This window comes from Petaurus breviceps, unplaced genomic scaffold (genome assembly GCF_028583685.1).
Source record: "Petaurus breviceps papuanus isolate PSGF00001 unplaced genomic scaffold, PetGlider_PUasm1.0 90133, whole genome shotgun sequence".
Classification (NCBI taxonomy): domain Eukaryota; kingdom Metazoa; phylum Chordata; class Mammalia; order Diprotodontia; family Petauridae; genus Petaurus; species Petaurus breviceps.
Window position 1 is genome coordinate 1,275,954 of NW_027187182.1, and position 15,019 is coordinate 1,290,972.

General features: G+C 40.9%; 1 protein-coding gene across 2 annotated transcripts in view; it reads left to right on the plus strand.

The window, feature by feature from the left end:
* Positions 1-15,019, plus strand: part of LOC138176686 (mitogen-activated protein kinase kinase kinase kinase 4-like) — a 228,437-nt gene that overhangs the window by 195,998 nt on the left and 17,420 nt on the right. For both annotated transcript variants that reach the window (XM_069107490.1, XM_069107491.1), the window contains 3 exons: positions 1,244-1,378; positions 9,268-9,368; positions 12,282-12,431. In XM_069107490.1, the coding sequence (XP_068963591.1) occupies positions 1,244-1,378; positions 9,268-9,368; positions 12,282-12,431 (386 nt within the window). The remainder of the gene's footprint in view (positions 1-1,243; positions 1,379-9,267; positions 9,369-12,281; positions 12,432-15,019) is intronic.

Sequence of the window (15,019 nt, forward strand, 5' to 3'; positions counted from 1 at the left end):
ATCGAGTCCAGGCTCAGACACTTAGCACCCACCCAGAAACACCTGGCCGTGTAACCTTGAGCAAGTTACTTAACCCCGATTGCTTTAAAAAAAAAAGAATAAAGAGTGTACAACAACAACTAGGTGCTGGGGATATTTTGCTAAATAAGCAAAATATTAACCTTCACCCCTTTCTTTATCTAATACAGGAGATGGTTCTTTCCTTCCCTCATTAAATGAATATTTATTAACAAATTATCATATTCAAGGAATAGGGATGGAGACTAGAGCTGTGGTTTCACTGGTATAGGGAACTTCCAGGTTCCAGTAAACTACCTTTAGTAATTCAGGTTGGCACCTTCTCTATAATTTATAATCACAGAGAGTTATGTAGATCATTGAAAGATTAAGTGACTTGCCTTAGGCCAGACCTCTAATATCAACAGTATGGGAATGCAAAGTGGAAACACCTTCCATTCTTCTGTACTTTATAGTACTTCATAGAGGATTAGTTAGGGACACTGAGAGGTTAAGTGCTTGTAATAATTTTTTACCTAGTCTTCCTGCCTTCACTTTCTCTCTCACCTCTCCAATCCATGGTACATACCTCCACCAGATTAATAGAGACAGGGACTGGGCCTCGGATTTCATTAGTAGAGGTCATTCTATCTACCAATACAGGAGGACACTTGCTTTGAAACTTATAGTCTTGGAGAGTGTCCTGAAGCACAAAGAAGTGAAATGACTTTCCTAGGATGACACAGCTAGTATATGTCAGAAGTAGGTCTTGAACCTAGGTCCTTCCCAGTTTTACACTGGCTCTCTGTCCATCACAGCAGGCTTCTCTGTGTGCAAGGCAGGGGAAAAAAGGAACAATCTCTTCCCTCTAGGAGTTTATATTCTATTGCATAAGATATGGGTCTTGTCTTCATGGACCTTAGAGTCTTAACAGGGAGAGAAGACATAGAGAAATTCCATTATTATATTGTTATATAATGATGCATTAGCAAGGTTGGGAACAAAGGGCCGGGGCATTTCAGAGTGAAGGCTCTTACCCATAGTGTGGCCTGGGGAGGGCTTCTTAAAGAAAATGGCATTTGATTTGTTTTAAAGGGTATCTGGGAATTCTAAAGGTGAAAGGGGAAAAGTATTCCAACCTTAGGGCCTAGAGTCAGAAGAGAACAATTGTACTGAATACAGTGAATGGAGGAAAAAGGAGATGAAGACTTACTGTTTCACTTTTGTGTATTTCCATGTTCAACAGGAAAGAAGAATAAGCTTCGAGTGTACTATTTGTCCTGGCTGAGAAATAAGATTTTGCGTAATGACCCTGAGATGAGAAAGAAACAAGGTTGGATCTCTGTGGGAGACTTGGAAGGCTGTGTGCACTACAAAGTCGGTAAGACTCTCCCTTCTTGACTTCCACTTCCTTTGGTATTATTAGTCATCAGGGAAATGGTCAGTGAGGAAAGGAAGAATTACAGCTTGAAATATAAGGGGAGGTGAGACTCGAAATCCTTCAGGAATTTTATGTCATATGCCTAACTCCATCAACTCAAAGGATAAGTAACTCCAGTTCACTTTGGGTTCCCCCTCCTCCTTTAATAGTTTAGCTAATCCAGTCTCCCCCGCCTCCTCCTAGAGCCAAAGTACTATCCAGCCAAAACTCTTGGAAATACTCTCAGGGAGACCTAGTTCTACCAGTTACTGTATGACCTGGAGGAAGTCATGTAACCTCCTGAGCCTTAGTTGGAAAGTTGGGAATAATTTTGCTACTCTTCCCTCCTAGAGTTCTTGGAAAGCTCCACTGAGGTTCTTTTGCATAAGAAGGCAGGAGCTATATAAATGTTAGCTCGCTATTCTCTGCTTCTTTGTATCAGGAAAAAAGGAAAAGTTTGTATGTGAATAGCACTTCAAGGTTCACCAAGTGTTTCTCAATAGTCTTGGCCTATTGCAATATTACATCCATTTTACAGTTGAGGGAACCAAGAGATACTCAGGGTCACACAGCTCATAAGTATATGAGTTAAGAATTCAACTCAACTCAAATGTCTATTAAGCATCTGTTATATCCAACACAGTGTGTGAGACAAAAAGGGCACAAAGACAAAACTGAAACAGCCCTGTTCTCAAGGAGCTTATTTTTGACTAAGGAGAGTACCGTGTTTCCCTGATAATAAGACCTATCCCGAAAATAAGCCCTCCCCTTACTGTGTAAGATTCCTCTAAAATAAGCCCTCCCCCGAAAATAAGCCCTATTGAGATTGCTACTGTAGTGAAGGTGATCCCCTGCGCTACACGCTACATTACGGTACCCTCTGTATGCACCGTCCTCCCCCCCCCCGTGAAATGCACGCCGCGCTCCAAGCTGCATCCAATCAGAGCTGCAGCAGTGAGCGCATCATCCTGTTCTTCCCCAGTGATTTGCTTATTGAATAAAGGTACATTTTTTTGTTCACATTTACCTGTTTATTAAAATTGCTGTCAATGTTCATTAAAATAAGCCCTCCCCTGAAAATAAGCCCTCTGGTGTTTTTCTGTCCAAAAAAATAATAAGACAGTGTCTTATTATCGGGGAAACACGGTATGTATGCAAATAAGGAAATACAAGGTAATTTAAGTGAGGAAGGAGACAGTACCTATAGCTTGAGAGAATCAAGGAAGGCTTCAGTAGGGTGGTGGCACTTGCCCTGGGCTTTGAAGGAAGGAAACACTCATATACATTATAACTCTTGAAGAAAATGGCATTTGTTTTAAATATTCTGAGAGATGGAGATGAGCAGAAAGTACATTTCAAGCATGGGGAACAGCCTAGTAGAACACTAGAGACTGGAGATGGAACATTAGGTGAGAGAAACAGCTGATAGACTAGTTTGACTAGAATGGCTACTATACATTTGAACCCCAGTATGCTGACTCCAAGTCTAGCACTCTTTCCACAATGCTTGATGCTTAGTCCAGAGCAGCACCTAGTACATTTGAGCTGGAATAGGGTCTTAGAACATGGAATAGCAAAGTTGGAGGGAACCCGAGAGCAGAGATTCTTTCCTTTTTTGTGTTGTCAACACTTTGGGTAGACTAGTTAAGGCTGTAGACCCCTTCCCAGAATCATGTTTTTAAATACACAAAATAAAATACATAAGGTTACAGAGGAAGCCAATACTATTAAAATAAAGATGTAATTTTCCCCATCTAAGTTTGTAGACCCCCTGAAACCATTTGGTCTGTGCTATCAAAATCAAATAGGAATAGGAGCCACTAAATTGTACTTGAGGATACCTGTGGACCATAGATTGATTTAGTTTTAAAATGTAATTTTATCTATGTTTTATTGTATTTTATTTATTTGTTAAATATTTTCCAATCACACTTGAATCTGCTTCCAGTTGCACTCAGAGTGTTGTATTTGGAACATGTTTGACACCTCTGCCTTAGAAAATAGAAAGATTATAGAATGACAGAGCAAGGAGTACCTTTGCAGGTTTGATCAAGTCGTTTTGATTTACATTTCTCTTACTATTAGTGAATTGAAGCATTTTTCAAATGGTTGTTTATAGCTTGCATTTCTTATTTTCAAAACTACCTATTGACCATTGATCCATAGGGGAATGGCTCTTGTCTTATATCTTTACATTAATTTTACAAATCATCAATATTTCCCAGAATTCTTTGCACTGTACTATTTTGCCTCCAGGCTTAAAACCTTGGAGTCATCTTTGATGCTTTCCTTTCCTTTACTTCCCATATCTAACCAGTCACCAAATCTTTTCATTTCTTCCTTGTAAATGTCTCTTGGAGTTTCACCCTTTCTCTCTGTACCCACTATCCTGCTCCATAAATTCATACTTAGTTTACTGCCTCTGGTTTCCCTGCCTCCAAGGGGGCACTTAAGTCTCTACTGTACAAAAATGCCAGACACCTATGGAGCTTGAGAGGCAAACAATGTAGAAAGGGGCCACTGACATACCTAAATGGGTAGCTATTTTCTCAGGTTCTCCTTGTGGCCCAAAATGTCTAGCTGACTCAATAGCTCTGCCTTTATCCTGTGAGCAAAACAGACCTAGTCTGGCCTAAGCTGTCCATTTGATGCAGTATCAGTGCTAAGGGCATTGATCCCATCTCCACTGATCCATTTATATTCATTTACATTTAGCTGTGTCTACGCAGACAGTCTGAAGGGGAGAAATGAAGCAGTGAAACAGATCATTTAGGCAAACACCACCTCTCTTCTCCATATGAGTGTAGCTGCTACCCAAACAACCCTTTCAGGGATTATGAACCCAGAGGGTAAAGAGACCAACCCCAGAAGTTACAGTAGCTGAGCTGCCTCCTATAAATTTAGTGGTTCTGTAATTTCAGTTCAATTCACTTTGAAAATATTTATTGAGCACCTTTTATGTGCAAGGTCCTGTTCTAGGCACTGGGAATACAAAGACAAAGGTTAAATAGCTCTGGTCTTAAGGAGCTTAGGTGTGCATGATTTACTATGCACAAGTAATTAAATACAAAGTGTTTACAGAGTCATACAGAGCTACTTTCCACTTCTGTGAATTCATTCAGTGAGGGAGAGTGTTTGATTCTTGGAGCAGGAAGGCAGTAGTTGTCATTAACCTGGTGAGGGCACCACTGTCCCCCTCACAGCCCAGGCTTCTAGGCCCATTTCTAAACTGGCTTTCATAGCACAGAGCTGAGCTGTTGTCAAGAAAGCCAGATGAGGCCTCTATGTAGCAGACCAAGACAGCATAGCCATGGGGAGCCAGGTCATTTGGGTGGCTTTCCTGTGTGTAGCTACTGTTTGTGTTCCCCACGATTAGGTGTACCCCTAAGGGAAGCCTTGTCCTCCACTGGGAGTTACTAGAGATCTCAAGGACTGCCGGTATCGGCGTATCACAAAGTCAATAGTTACATCCTTGATAACTCCATCGGGGCTCTCTCCTATTCTCCTGGAGTTAACCTGTAATGACACCAACTGTCCTGCAAATCTGAACAAGTGGCTCACATTTATATTGGTTTCTATAAGTTTTATAAAGCACTTTCCTCAGAACCCTGTGAGGTAGGTCCTACAGGCATTATTGCTCCATATTACAGGTGAGGAAACTGAAGCCCAGAGAAGCAAATGGGACTTGGCCAGGATTGAAAAACAAATAAATGTCAAAGTCAGGGTCCCCAGGCCTCCTGACTCCAGGTCCAGTATTCTCTCCTTAATATCTTATGTGTGGATGAATGATCACCAACAAATTCATCCTTGGAGGGGTAGGGAAGAGAGAAGATAGGGAGACAGACACTCCCAGGTGCAACTTGTTTTTGATTAAGGCAAGGACCTAAACCTCTCAAGGCTACAGTAAACCCATTTCTTTCTTTGTGTCTCCCCACAGATATAAATACCACCCAAGTTGCCCCTGAATTGCTAGGGAACTGTAGAAGATTGATTTTACAATTAATAATGGGCAAGGAGGCCCTTTCTGAGATGTCTAAGGGGCCAGAAATAGCTGATGTCCGCAGATTCCTCAGGGCCCCAAACTAGGCCATCTTCCATAGCTTGGCAGAAGCTCAGCCCTTCCTTAGCCACTTTTTCCCTTTGCTAGGAATGTTTTTTCTTCTTCCTTACTTATTCTAAAGAAATTCTTGTGCTTTTTTCATTAAAATCTCCCAATTCTCTTTTCTCCCTCCAAAAAGAAAAAAAAAATAATGATCCTGATTACAAATGGGGCAGGGAAAAGTTCTTTGACAGCATCAGCCAAAAAGATGGGAGTATTTGGGGTGGAAAGGCTGAGCTGCTATTTGAATGAGCCCCTGTATTCTGACTTTGTCCTCTTTTACTGTAAAGAGAGGTCTGCCCAGAACATTTTCATTAAAGGATGCTTCACCTGCACAATCAATGTATTTCAGCTGAGACCTAGACTAGACAACTTTCTTCCTCAGACAGAAAGAGCACATGGCTTGCTTACTTGTCAGTTGCAGTCTTGTCTGGTTTGACTCACTTTCAGTATGGCTGCTAATTTGGGCCGACAGTTCTGGTTGGCATCACGCTCAGAGTCCTGACATCCACGGTACTGAGCTTGTCCTCGGAGCCCTCTCTTTTCCTACTTGTTCATGCTTCTGCTTTTACAGCAGGGTCCCCCAAATGACACCAGAGACATTCTGATTGGAATGAAGGCATCTAAGAGCTTGCAGTGACAGATATGCTTTGATATGAGTCCAGATCTCATTGTTCTCCTCTCAGCATATCCCAATTGCTATGTAACTCCTGTCTTTGAATTGAGGAGCTACACAAGGTAGGCCTGTGTGACAGGAGATAAAGGCTACCCTCAGTTTTGGTTCTCCTCCAACATGCTCCAGAGCTGAGCTCTCCAGTGCCTGATGCATTGCAAACCAAGTGCTAAAACTCTGCTGTCAAACTGACGTAGAATGATTTCTTGGCAAGCAGGTTGGCATGCGGACATGTTCAAACTTCAAAAAGATTGTTCTGTTGCTATTCATTTCAGAGACAGGACTGAAATACTTCAACAAGAATCCCTATCAGTCAATAATAGGATCAGATTCCTACTCTTAAATGAAAACTTGATCATTTTCCTCTGTCTACCTCTCTTTCTCCCTCTTTCCCTCCCCTAATCTCTGCCCCAACCATCTCTTTCAACTGGCTGCATTAGTAGGTGAATGGCAGGTCAGTTGTCTGGCTTCTTATAGGCCTCATCTGAGAAAAGTGGCTGGACAGTCTTGGACATTCTCCCTTTCCCTACTCATGTAGTTCCTATTTATCGTAATCCAACTTCCAGATTATGATTATTAAGAGGTTGATGATATACACTATGGATTATCGTGTTTCCCCGATAATAAGACACTGTCATTAATTTTTTTGGACAGAAAAACACCAGAGGGCTTATTTTCAGGGGAGGGCTTATTTTAATGAACATTGACAGCAATTTTAATAAACAGGTAAATGTGAACAAAAAAATGTACCTTTATTCAATAATGAATTCAATAAAGAACAGGATGATGTGCTCACTGCTGCAGCTCTGATTGGATGCAGCTCGGAGCGCGGCGTGCGTTTCACCTGGGGGGGGGGGACGGTGCATACAGAGGGTACCTTAATGTAGCGTGTAGCGCAGGGGATCACCTTCACTACAGTAGCAATCTCAATAGGGCTTATTTTCGGGGGAGGGCTTATTTTAGAGGAATCTTACACAGTAGGGGGAGGGCTTATTTTCGGGATAGGTCTTATTATCGGGGAAACACGGTATTCAGACTTCTTTCTCCTTTCTAGTGCCTAGAACTTTTTGTAAGGTACCCCATGGATTTTACTTATGTGTCAGGGTGTTATAGTGGATACGGCTCTGGACTTGGGATTTAAGAAGATCTGAGTTCAAATACCAGTTTAGACATTTGTTAGCTGTGTGACCCTGCACAAGTCACTTGTTGGCCCAAAATAGGTCTTACTTTCCTCACCTATACAATGAAGGGGTTAAACTAGATGACCTCTAAGGTCCACTTGAGCTCCAAGCCTGTGGTCCCTACCTCTGTGCCAAGCCCTTCTCAATCTACTTTGCTAGATTATCATACAACTGCTGCTTCTTTGTCTGGGTTTACTCTATCCTGGACGTTCTTCTCTTTTCATGCAGTATAATGATCGAAAGTTATGTTGACTCAGTGAACCATTATTCCCAGCCTGGGATCAGAGTTGGGGGAGGCAACAGCTGAGTGTGCAGCTTTTTGCATTACCTGCTCTTTGTCACTTTGTCACTACCCTGAAACTGTCACATACTTTACTACCTTGGGGAAGAACTAAGACTCAAGGCCCCAACCTCTTTTGCTGACATTGACCTATCTGAATTATCTTTATCTCATGAAGGAAGTTACCAATAAAAGTTGACCCTGCCTTGAAGCCATCAGAGATTAGCCAGCCAACCCAGCAGTGCCACCCTGACACACTTATAACAACTTTTAATTCTCTTTGTCCCAAGTTTTGCCTTGTTAATCCGGGTAAAAGCCCAAACAAAGAATTTTCCTTTCAACACTATCTCTTGGTGAGCTCATTATTTAGCCATGGGCTCTGGATGGCTCTAAGATGTATTTATCCATCCTTAATTTCTCTCCTGAATTCTAGTCATCCAGTACCAACTGCTAGTGGGATATTACCTCCTCAGTATACTATAGGCACCAGAAACTTAACACATGCAAAACAGAACTCATTCTCTACCCCCCTACTCCTACCCCACCTCTCTGCTCCAGATAGCCTCTTTGTGGTAAGGTTACCATCATCTTTCCAGAAACTCAGGTTCCAGGAGAGGGAGGGGGAGAAAATTTGGAACTCAAGGGATCGTGAAAATGAATGTTGTAAACTAAAAGTAAATAATTAAAGTTTTAAAAAAGAAAAGAAACTCAGATTCCCCACCTCAGAGTCATCTGGGATTCTTCTTCTTCCTCCCCACCACCCCCCATCAGTTTATCAAGCCTACTTCCACAACTTGCCCCCTTTCCTCCCTCACAGTTTTCACAGTGGTTCATTCTTTTATTCACTCTCACCTGGACTATCGAAATAGCCTCTTACTTGATCTCCTTGGTTTCAGCCTCTTCCTTCTCCAATGGATCCCTCACATAGCTGCCAAAATAATCTTCCTAAACACAAGTATCACCATGCCATTCCTCCATTCGAAACGTTTTAGTCATTCCCTATTTTCTCTAGAATCAAATGTGAACTCCTCAGCTTAGAATATAAAGTCCTTTATAATCATTGCCTTCCACATGAAACTATGTTCCAAGCAAATTGGTCTCCTATCCACTCTCCAAACTAGGCAAATGCCTTTGCAGAGACTGGACCCCAAGTCTGGAAAAAGCTTGCTCCTCCTCGCTGCCTCTTAGAATTCCTAGTTTCCTTCAAGGTTCAACTCAAATGCTAAATCCTAAGTGAAGTTTTTCCTAATCCTGACGGTTACTTAGTGCCCCATCCTCTAAAGGCCTTTATTTATTTACTTATCCTTTTACATTTTCCTTTTCCCTTCGAATATAAACTCCCTGAGGAAAGGGCTTTTTATTGTCTTAGTAATTTGCCCCACCTCCCCCAAACTGAGCACTGTGCCTTACACAATAGGCTCTTAATCCTTTTTTGTTTAATTGGATTGAGAACCAGAAATAGACAACATTTCCATGCAAGGCTTGACCCAAATGCTGCTGATTTACATGCCATAGATCCTTTCATGCAGACTGGACTCTAGCCAAGCAGCTTCACTCACAAACAGCTGGTTCTTGATTTTTAACTCTTTGTCATTGTCATCTTTTTGTCTGTTGTAGTTAAATATGAGAGGATCAAATTTCTCGTTGTTGCTCTGAGGAATTCAGTTGAGGTCTATGCGTGGGCACCAAAACCGTACCACAAGTTTATGGCCTTTAAGGTGAGTGAACCATGATCTTGTCCTTCATCCCTTTTAGGATATGTCATCAGCAATTACTCTTGGGTAGTAGGAACAAGAAGATGCAAGATTCTTCCAGTCTGAATAGATGTGACTACTGTAGAACAATTCTATCTGTCTATTCTGGAATAGTCAGTGGGACATTTATAATACTCCATAAGTTAGCACCATGGTACTTAAAGAGACAGAACTGGACTTATAATTTCATTAGTATAGGGAACTCCCACATGAAGAAACTCCATTTACTAATAGAGGTTGGCAATTTCTCTGCAACTTTATAGTCTTAGAGAGCTGCACAGTGCATACTAAGAGGTTAAGTGACTTCCACATACATAATCAGTATATGTCAGAGGCAGGGCTTGAACCCAGATCTTTCTGGTTTTAAGGCCAGCTTTCTATCCACTCATTTTAAGTGGAGAATGAGAAAGCACAGATTTGAGGATAAAAAATGAAAAGAGATGCCAAAGGTAAAAAATGAAAATTGGCAATGATTCTATCAACATAGAGGCAAACAAGAGTTTCCATTTTATGGGAGAGTTCATTCCATTCATATTCACAGTTATGATTATTAACTGTGTATTTCCCTCTATCCCGTTTTCCCCCATTTATACTTTTTTCTCTCCTTTCACCTTGTCCCTCCTCACCAGTATTTTGCTTCTGACCACTTCTTCCCTCAATCTGCCCTCCCTTCTACCAGCCCCACTTTCCCCCTTTTTCCCCTTTCCTCTCCCACTTCTCTATAGGTTTAGATAAATTTCTATATTTCTGTTCTATTTCTGTGTGTGACATTCCCTCTTTGAGCCAAATCCAATGAGAGTAAGGTTCAAAGAATGCTTACCCCCTCCTATCTTTTCCTTTGCTGTAATAGGTCTTTTGTGCCTCTTCCTGTGATGTAATTTACCTCTTCTAATTCCCCTTTCCTCCTCTCCCAGTACAATCCCTTTATTCACCCCCTTAATTTTTTTTATATCATCACATCAAAGTTAACTTATACCCACACCCTCTGCCTATGCAGACTTCTAACTGCTCTAATAGAGATATAATTCTCAAGAGTTACAAGTATCTTCCTATGTAGGGATATAAACAGTTTAATCTTTTTGAATAACTGTTTACCTTTTTATGCTTCTCTTGAGTTTTGTATTTGAAGATTAAATTTTCTGTTCAGCTCTGGTCTTTTCATCAGGAATGACTGAAAGTCTCCTATTTGAGTGTCTATCTTTTCCCCTGAATGATTATGCTCAGTTTTGCTGGGTAGTTGATTCTTGGTTGTAATCCAAGTTCTTTTGCCCTCCAGAATATTATATGCCAAAGCCTCCAGTAGGAGGCTACTATAGAAGTAGCAAATGTAAAAGCTACTAAGTCCTGTGTAATCCTGACTGTGGCTCCTTGATATTTGAACTGCTTCTTTCTGGCTGCTTGCAGTATTTTCTTCTTGACCTGATAATTCTGGAATTTGGCTACAATATTCCTTAGAGTTTTCATTTTGGGATCTCTTTCAGGAGGTGATTGGTGGATTCTTTCTTTATCCTCTGTTTCTAGGATACCAGGGTAGTTTTCCTTCATAATTTCTCAAAAGATGCTGTCCAGGTTTTTTTTCTGATCATGGCTTTCAGGTAGTCCAATAATTCTTAAATTATCTTTTCTGGATCTATTTTCCAAGTCAGTTGTTTTTCCAATGAGACATTTTACATTTTCTTCTACTTTTTCATTCTTTTGATTTTGTTTGACTGATTCTTGATGTCTTATAAAATCATTAACTCTCACTTGCTCAATTCTAATTGTTAAGGAATTATTTTCTTCAGTGAGATTTTGTACTTTTAAAGGAGTTGTTTTCTTCAGTGAATTTTTGTGCTTCCTTTTCCAAGTTGTTGACTCTTTTTTTCATAATTCTCCTGCATAACTCCAATTTCTTTTCTCAGTTTTTCTTCTGCCTCTCATACTTGATTTTCAAAATCCTTTTTGAGTTTTTCCAAAAAAACTTTTTTGGGTTTGAGACCAATTCAGATTTCCTTTTGAAGCTTCACATGTAGGCATTTTGACATCATTGTCCTCTTCTGAGTTTGTGCTTTGATCTTCCCTTTCACCATAGTAACTTTCTATGGTCAGGGATCTCTTTTGTTTTTTGCTCATTTTTAAAAGTTAAGCTCTGCTCCTGGGGCATAGGACGCTGTCCCAAGCTTCTTGTGCTAGGGGTCAGGAGCTTGGTCACTGACTTTCTGTGCTGGGGCCTCAGGTGCTGGTGGCTTGCCCACTACACAGGGATAGTCTGGCCTAGTTGTACCTGTTGTGCCAGGGTTTCATGGATGGCAGTTTGCCTTCTGTGCTGGGGCTTCAGGCTTCACAGTTGGCCTGATGTGTCAGTACCCTGCTGAGCCAGGACTGAGTGACCTTGGTTACTGATCTATGCTGTGGCTAAGAGTCTCCTGCTGGCTTGCCCAGACACCATCTGCTCTGGGCTACATTCTCCATTTACCCAAGTGAGACAGACCTTTCCTGAAGTTCTTCTAAGTTATCTTAAGCTGGAAAATTGTTTCACTTGGTCTATTTTGTGGGTTCTGTGACTATAATCTATTGAGAGATTTTATTTAACATTGTTTCTGAGGGAAACTGGGGTGAGCTGAGGCAACTTCTTGGTTTCTCTCCGCCATCTTGGCTCTGCCTCTCAAGTATATGATTCTTAGGACTTGACCAGGGTTTAAAATTTAACAAGAAAATCTTGTAGCTTGTCTCATATGTACCCTGGAACCTACCTAGGACAACTTGATCCCCCCTGGGCTTTTTCCTTCCTTATTAATCTTATACTGGCTAATCCCTAGACCTCCATGACAAGTGATCTTTTCCTTGAGTTGAAGATGTTATTTCATTCTTTTTCACCATATTGTTTTATTATTACAGTCATTCCACTCACTTTATCAGAAGCCTCTGGCAGTTGACCTTACCGTGGAAAATGGACAGAGACTGAAAGTGATCTACGGCTCAGTAGCAGGATTCCATGCCATCGATGTTGATTCTGGGATGGTTTATGACCTATACCTACCAACTCATGTAAGATCGTCCCTTCTAATTCCTATAAATGATTATTTAATGATAATTGCTAGTTCTTCTAAAGTTTTTGAAAATGTCTGTCGGGCTTTTCTTATACTAACTACTGGCCTTGATAAGGGCATGCCCAACCATATCAGACATTGGCCATGGATAAAGAATGGCAACTCCTTAATCCTTCTGAGCTCCAGGTCATTAGATCATTCCTTAAAATGTAACGTGACTATTCTCTGTTAAGATGTCTTCAGCTGTGGAGAAACCAACAAGGGGAAATTATATTCTCAATATGATTTTTTTTACCACCAAGGATACATAATAATGGAAACTTTGGGGGAAATGTTTACTCCCTCCTAGATTCTGTGTTAGAAGAAAAGAATATTGAAACTAATCTGAGATGCATTCTAAATTTGAGGAGAGAAGATTTCAGAGGGTTCATAGGAAGGAAAGGTAGGGTCCCATATACCAAAATCTTACTTTGGAAGTCAGCTAAGAAGAGATGAGAAGTTTTCAAAAATTAAATATTAAAACCAAAAGGGAAATGATTCTAGTGAAGAGGGGAAAGATAATTATCTGAAGAGACCAATGTGGATGTATAGAAAACTTAAAGATGTGGCAGAGTTATTCACTTGGGGAAGCAGAGGAATGCTGTAGTTAGAGTTTATCTAGATTTCAGCACATGTTCAATAAATTCCCCCATGCTGTTATTCTTGGAGAAAAGATGGTGAGATGTGGCATAGACAATTAGATGGATTTGGATCTAGTTGAATGGTCAGTGTCAGCTTGGGAAAAAGTTGGATGGTGAGGTCCAGTGGTTTGATATCAACTTGGCAGGAGGTTCCCAATGGAGTGCCCAAGGGATCTATGCTTGGCCCTATTCTATTTAACATTTCTACCCATGGCATACATAAAGACACAGATGGTAGGCTTATGAAATTTGCTTAAGCCACAAAGCTGGGAGAAAGAGCTAACACTGGAAGACAAAGTCACAATCCAAAAAAAAGATGTTGACAGGCTACAACATGGAGCCAAATCTAATAAGATGGAATTTGCAAGGGATAATTGCAAAGACTTGGATAGATCAAAAAATCAAATTTACAAGTACAAGATGGAGGAGGCACCATTAGGCAGCAGTCTGGCAACCAACTGATCTTAGGCCATATTATAAAGACATAGTGTAATGGCATGCAAAGAGGCTTTCCAGAAGAACTGCTACTGTGAACAGCTTTTTTTTTAAGGTTCTGATTACTCAGTATAGTGATCACTCTATTCCATAACAAAAGCAAAACATCCATGGAAAATCCATGAAAAAAGGTACAGCATAATTCAAAATACAGCATTCACCATATTTCTACTTATCACAGAAAATCACAATATATTATTCACAACATAGTCTCAAAGTAAAATAGTCACTCTTAAGTTAATTCAATCAGTCACAAAATAGTCACTCTTAAGGTAATTCAATCAGTCACTTATCAGTAGTATCAAAGTACAGAGTCAAAGTCTTCCACTCTTGGGGCAAAGTCTTGATTAACTCAATCAGTCACTAATCAATAGCAATAGTAAAAGTACTCAAAGTACAATCAGTCACTTATTCAGCAAAGTCTTACTAAGTATCATACACAACATCCTCCACCCCTTAGGTCACTAGTAAACTACAATTCCATAATTACTCAGTACCCAAGGATAGGTCTTTTCATCTTGACTTGGGGCCTGTTCTCAGATTCCCTGGATCCCCTTCCATGGTCCCAGATTCTCCCTAGATTCAACAGATTGTCACCTGGGTTCAATGGCAGACAGCTCCCAGTTCCTTGAACAGCTCTCTGGGGAGGTCCTGCTCCACACTGGAGGTCACAGGGTCTGGTCCATGTCAGATCCTTCACCATTTCTGCTCCAAGGAATTCAAGGCTCAACCAAGCCACAAACAAACAAAGTCTCAGCATCCTGGTCATGCTTCAGTCACCTGGGCTCCTGGCTCCTGGCTCTGGGCTCCTGGGATCCTGTTCAGAAGAAGCTCCACCACCACAAGTTTTCAGAACTCAGTTCTCCATTCTTTTGTAGCTGTTCTGCCACCAGATCTCGGTCTCAAGGAAATTCTGACTGTGCCTCTCTGGGACCCCTCCTATATACACAGCATTACCTATTTCACTTCCCTAGCCAACTTCCTGTTACGTCAGTAACAAGGGACAGGAGTTCATACCTTCTGTTTCCCCATAGAGGCTTGATCAGTTACTAAGTGCTGAGTACCTGCTACTTTTGCCAACACAAAGGGATCTTCAAATTCAAAATTACATTACCATTACACATAGCTTCAAAAAAATCAAGAAACAATAGTCTTCCTTCTACTCCTTCTACTCCTTCCTTCTACTCTGCCTTTGATGTGCCTTGTTCCATTTCCTACAGGCAGTAAGCATAAAGGTGAGATCTGAACCCAGGCCCTCTGACTTCAGAGCCAGTAGTCATTTCACTGCACCACACTATCTTTTGTAATATGGAAAGCCTAAGAGAGCCAGATTGTTCCTCATCCTCAATGCAAACATGCTACCACCCTTTTTCTTCTCATTTAGGCTTTGCTTTTATTGAATGTGTTTTGT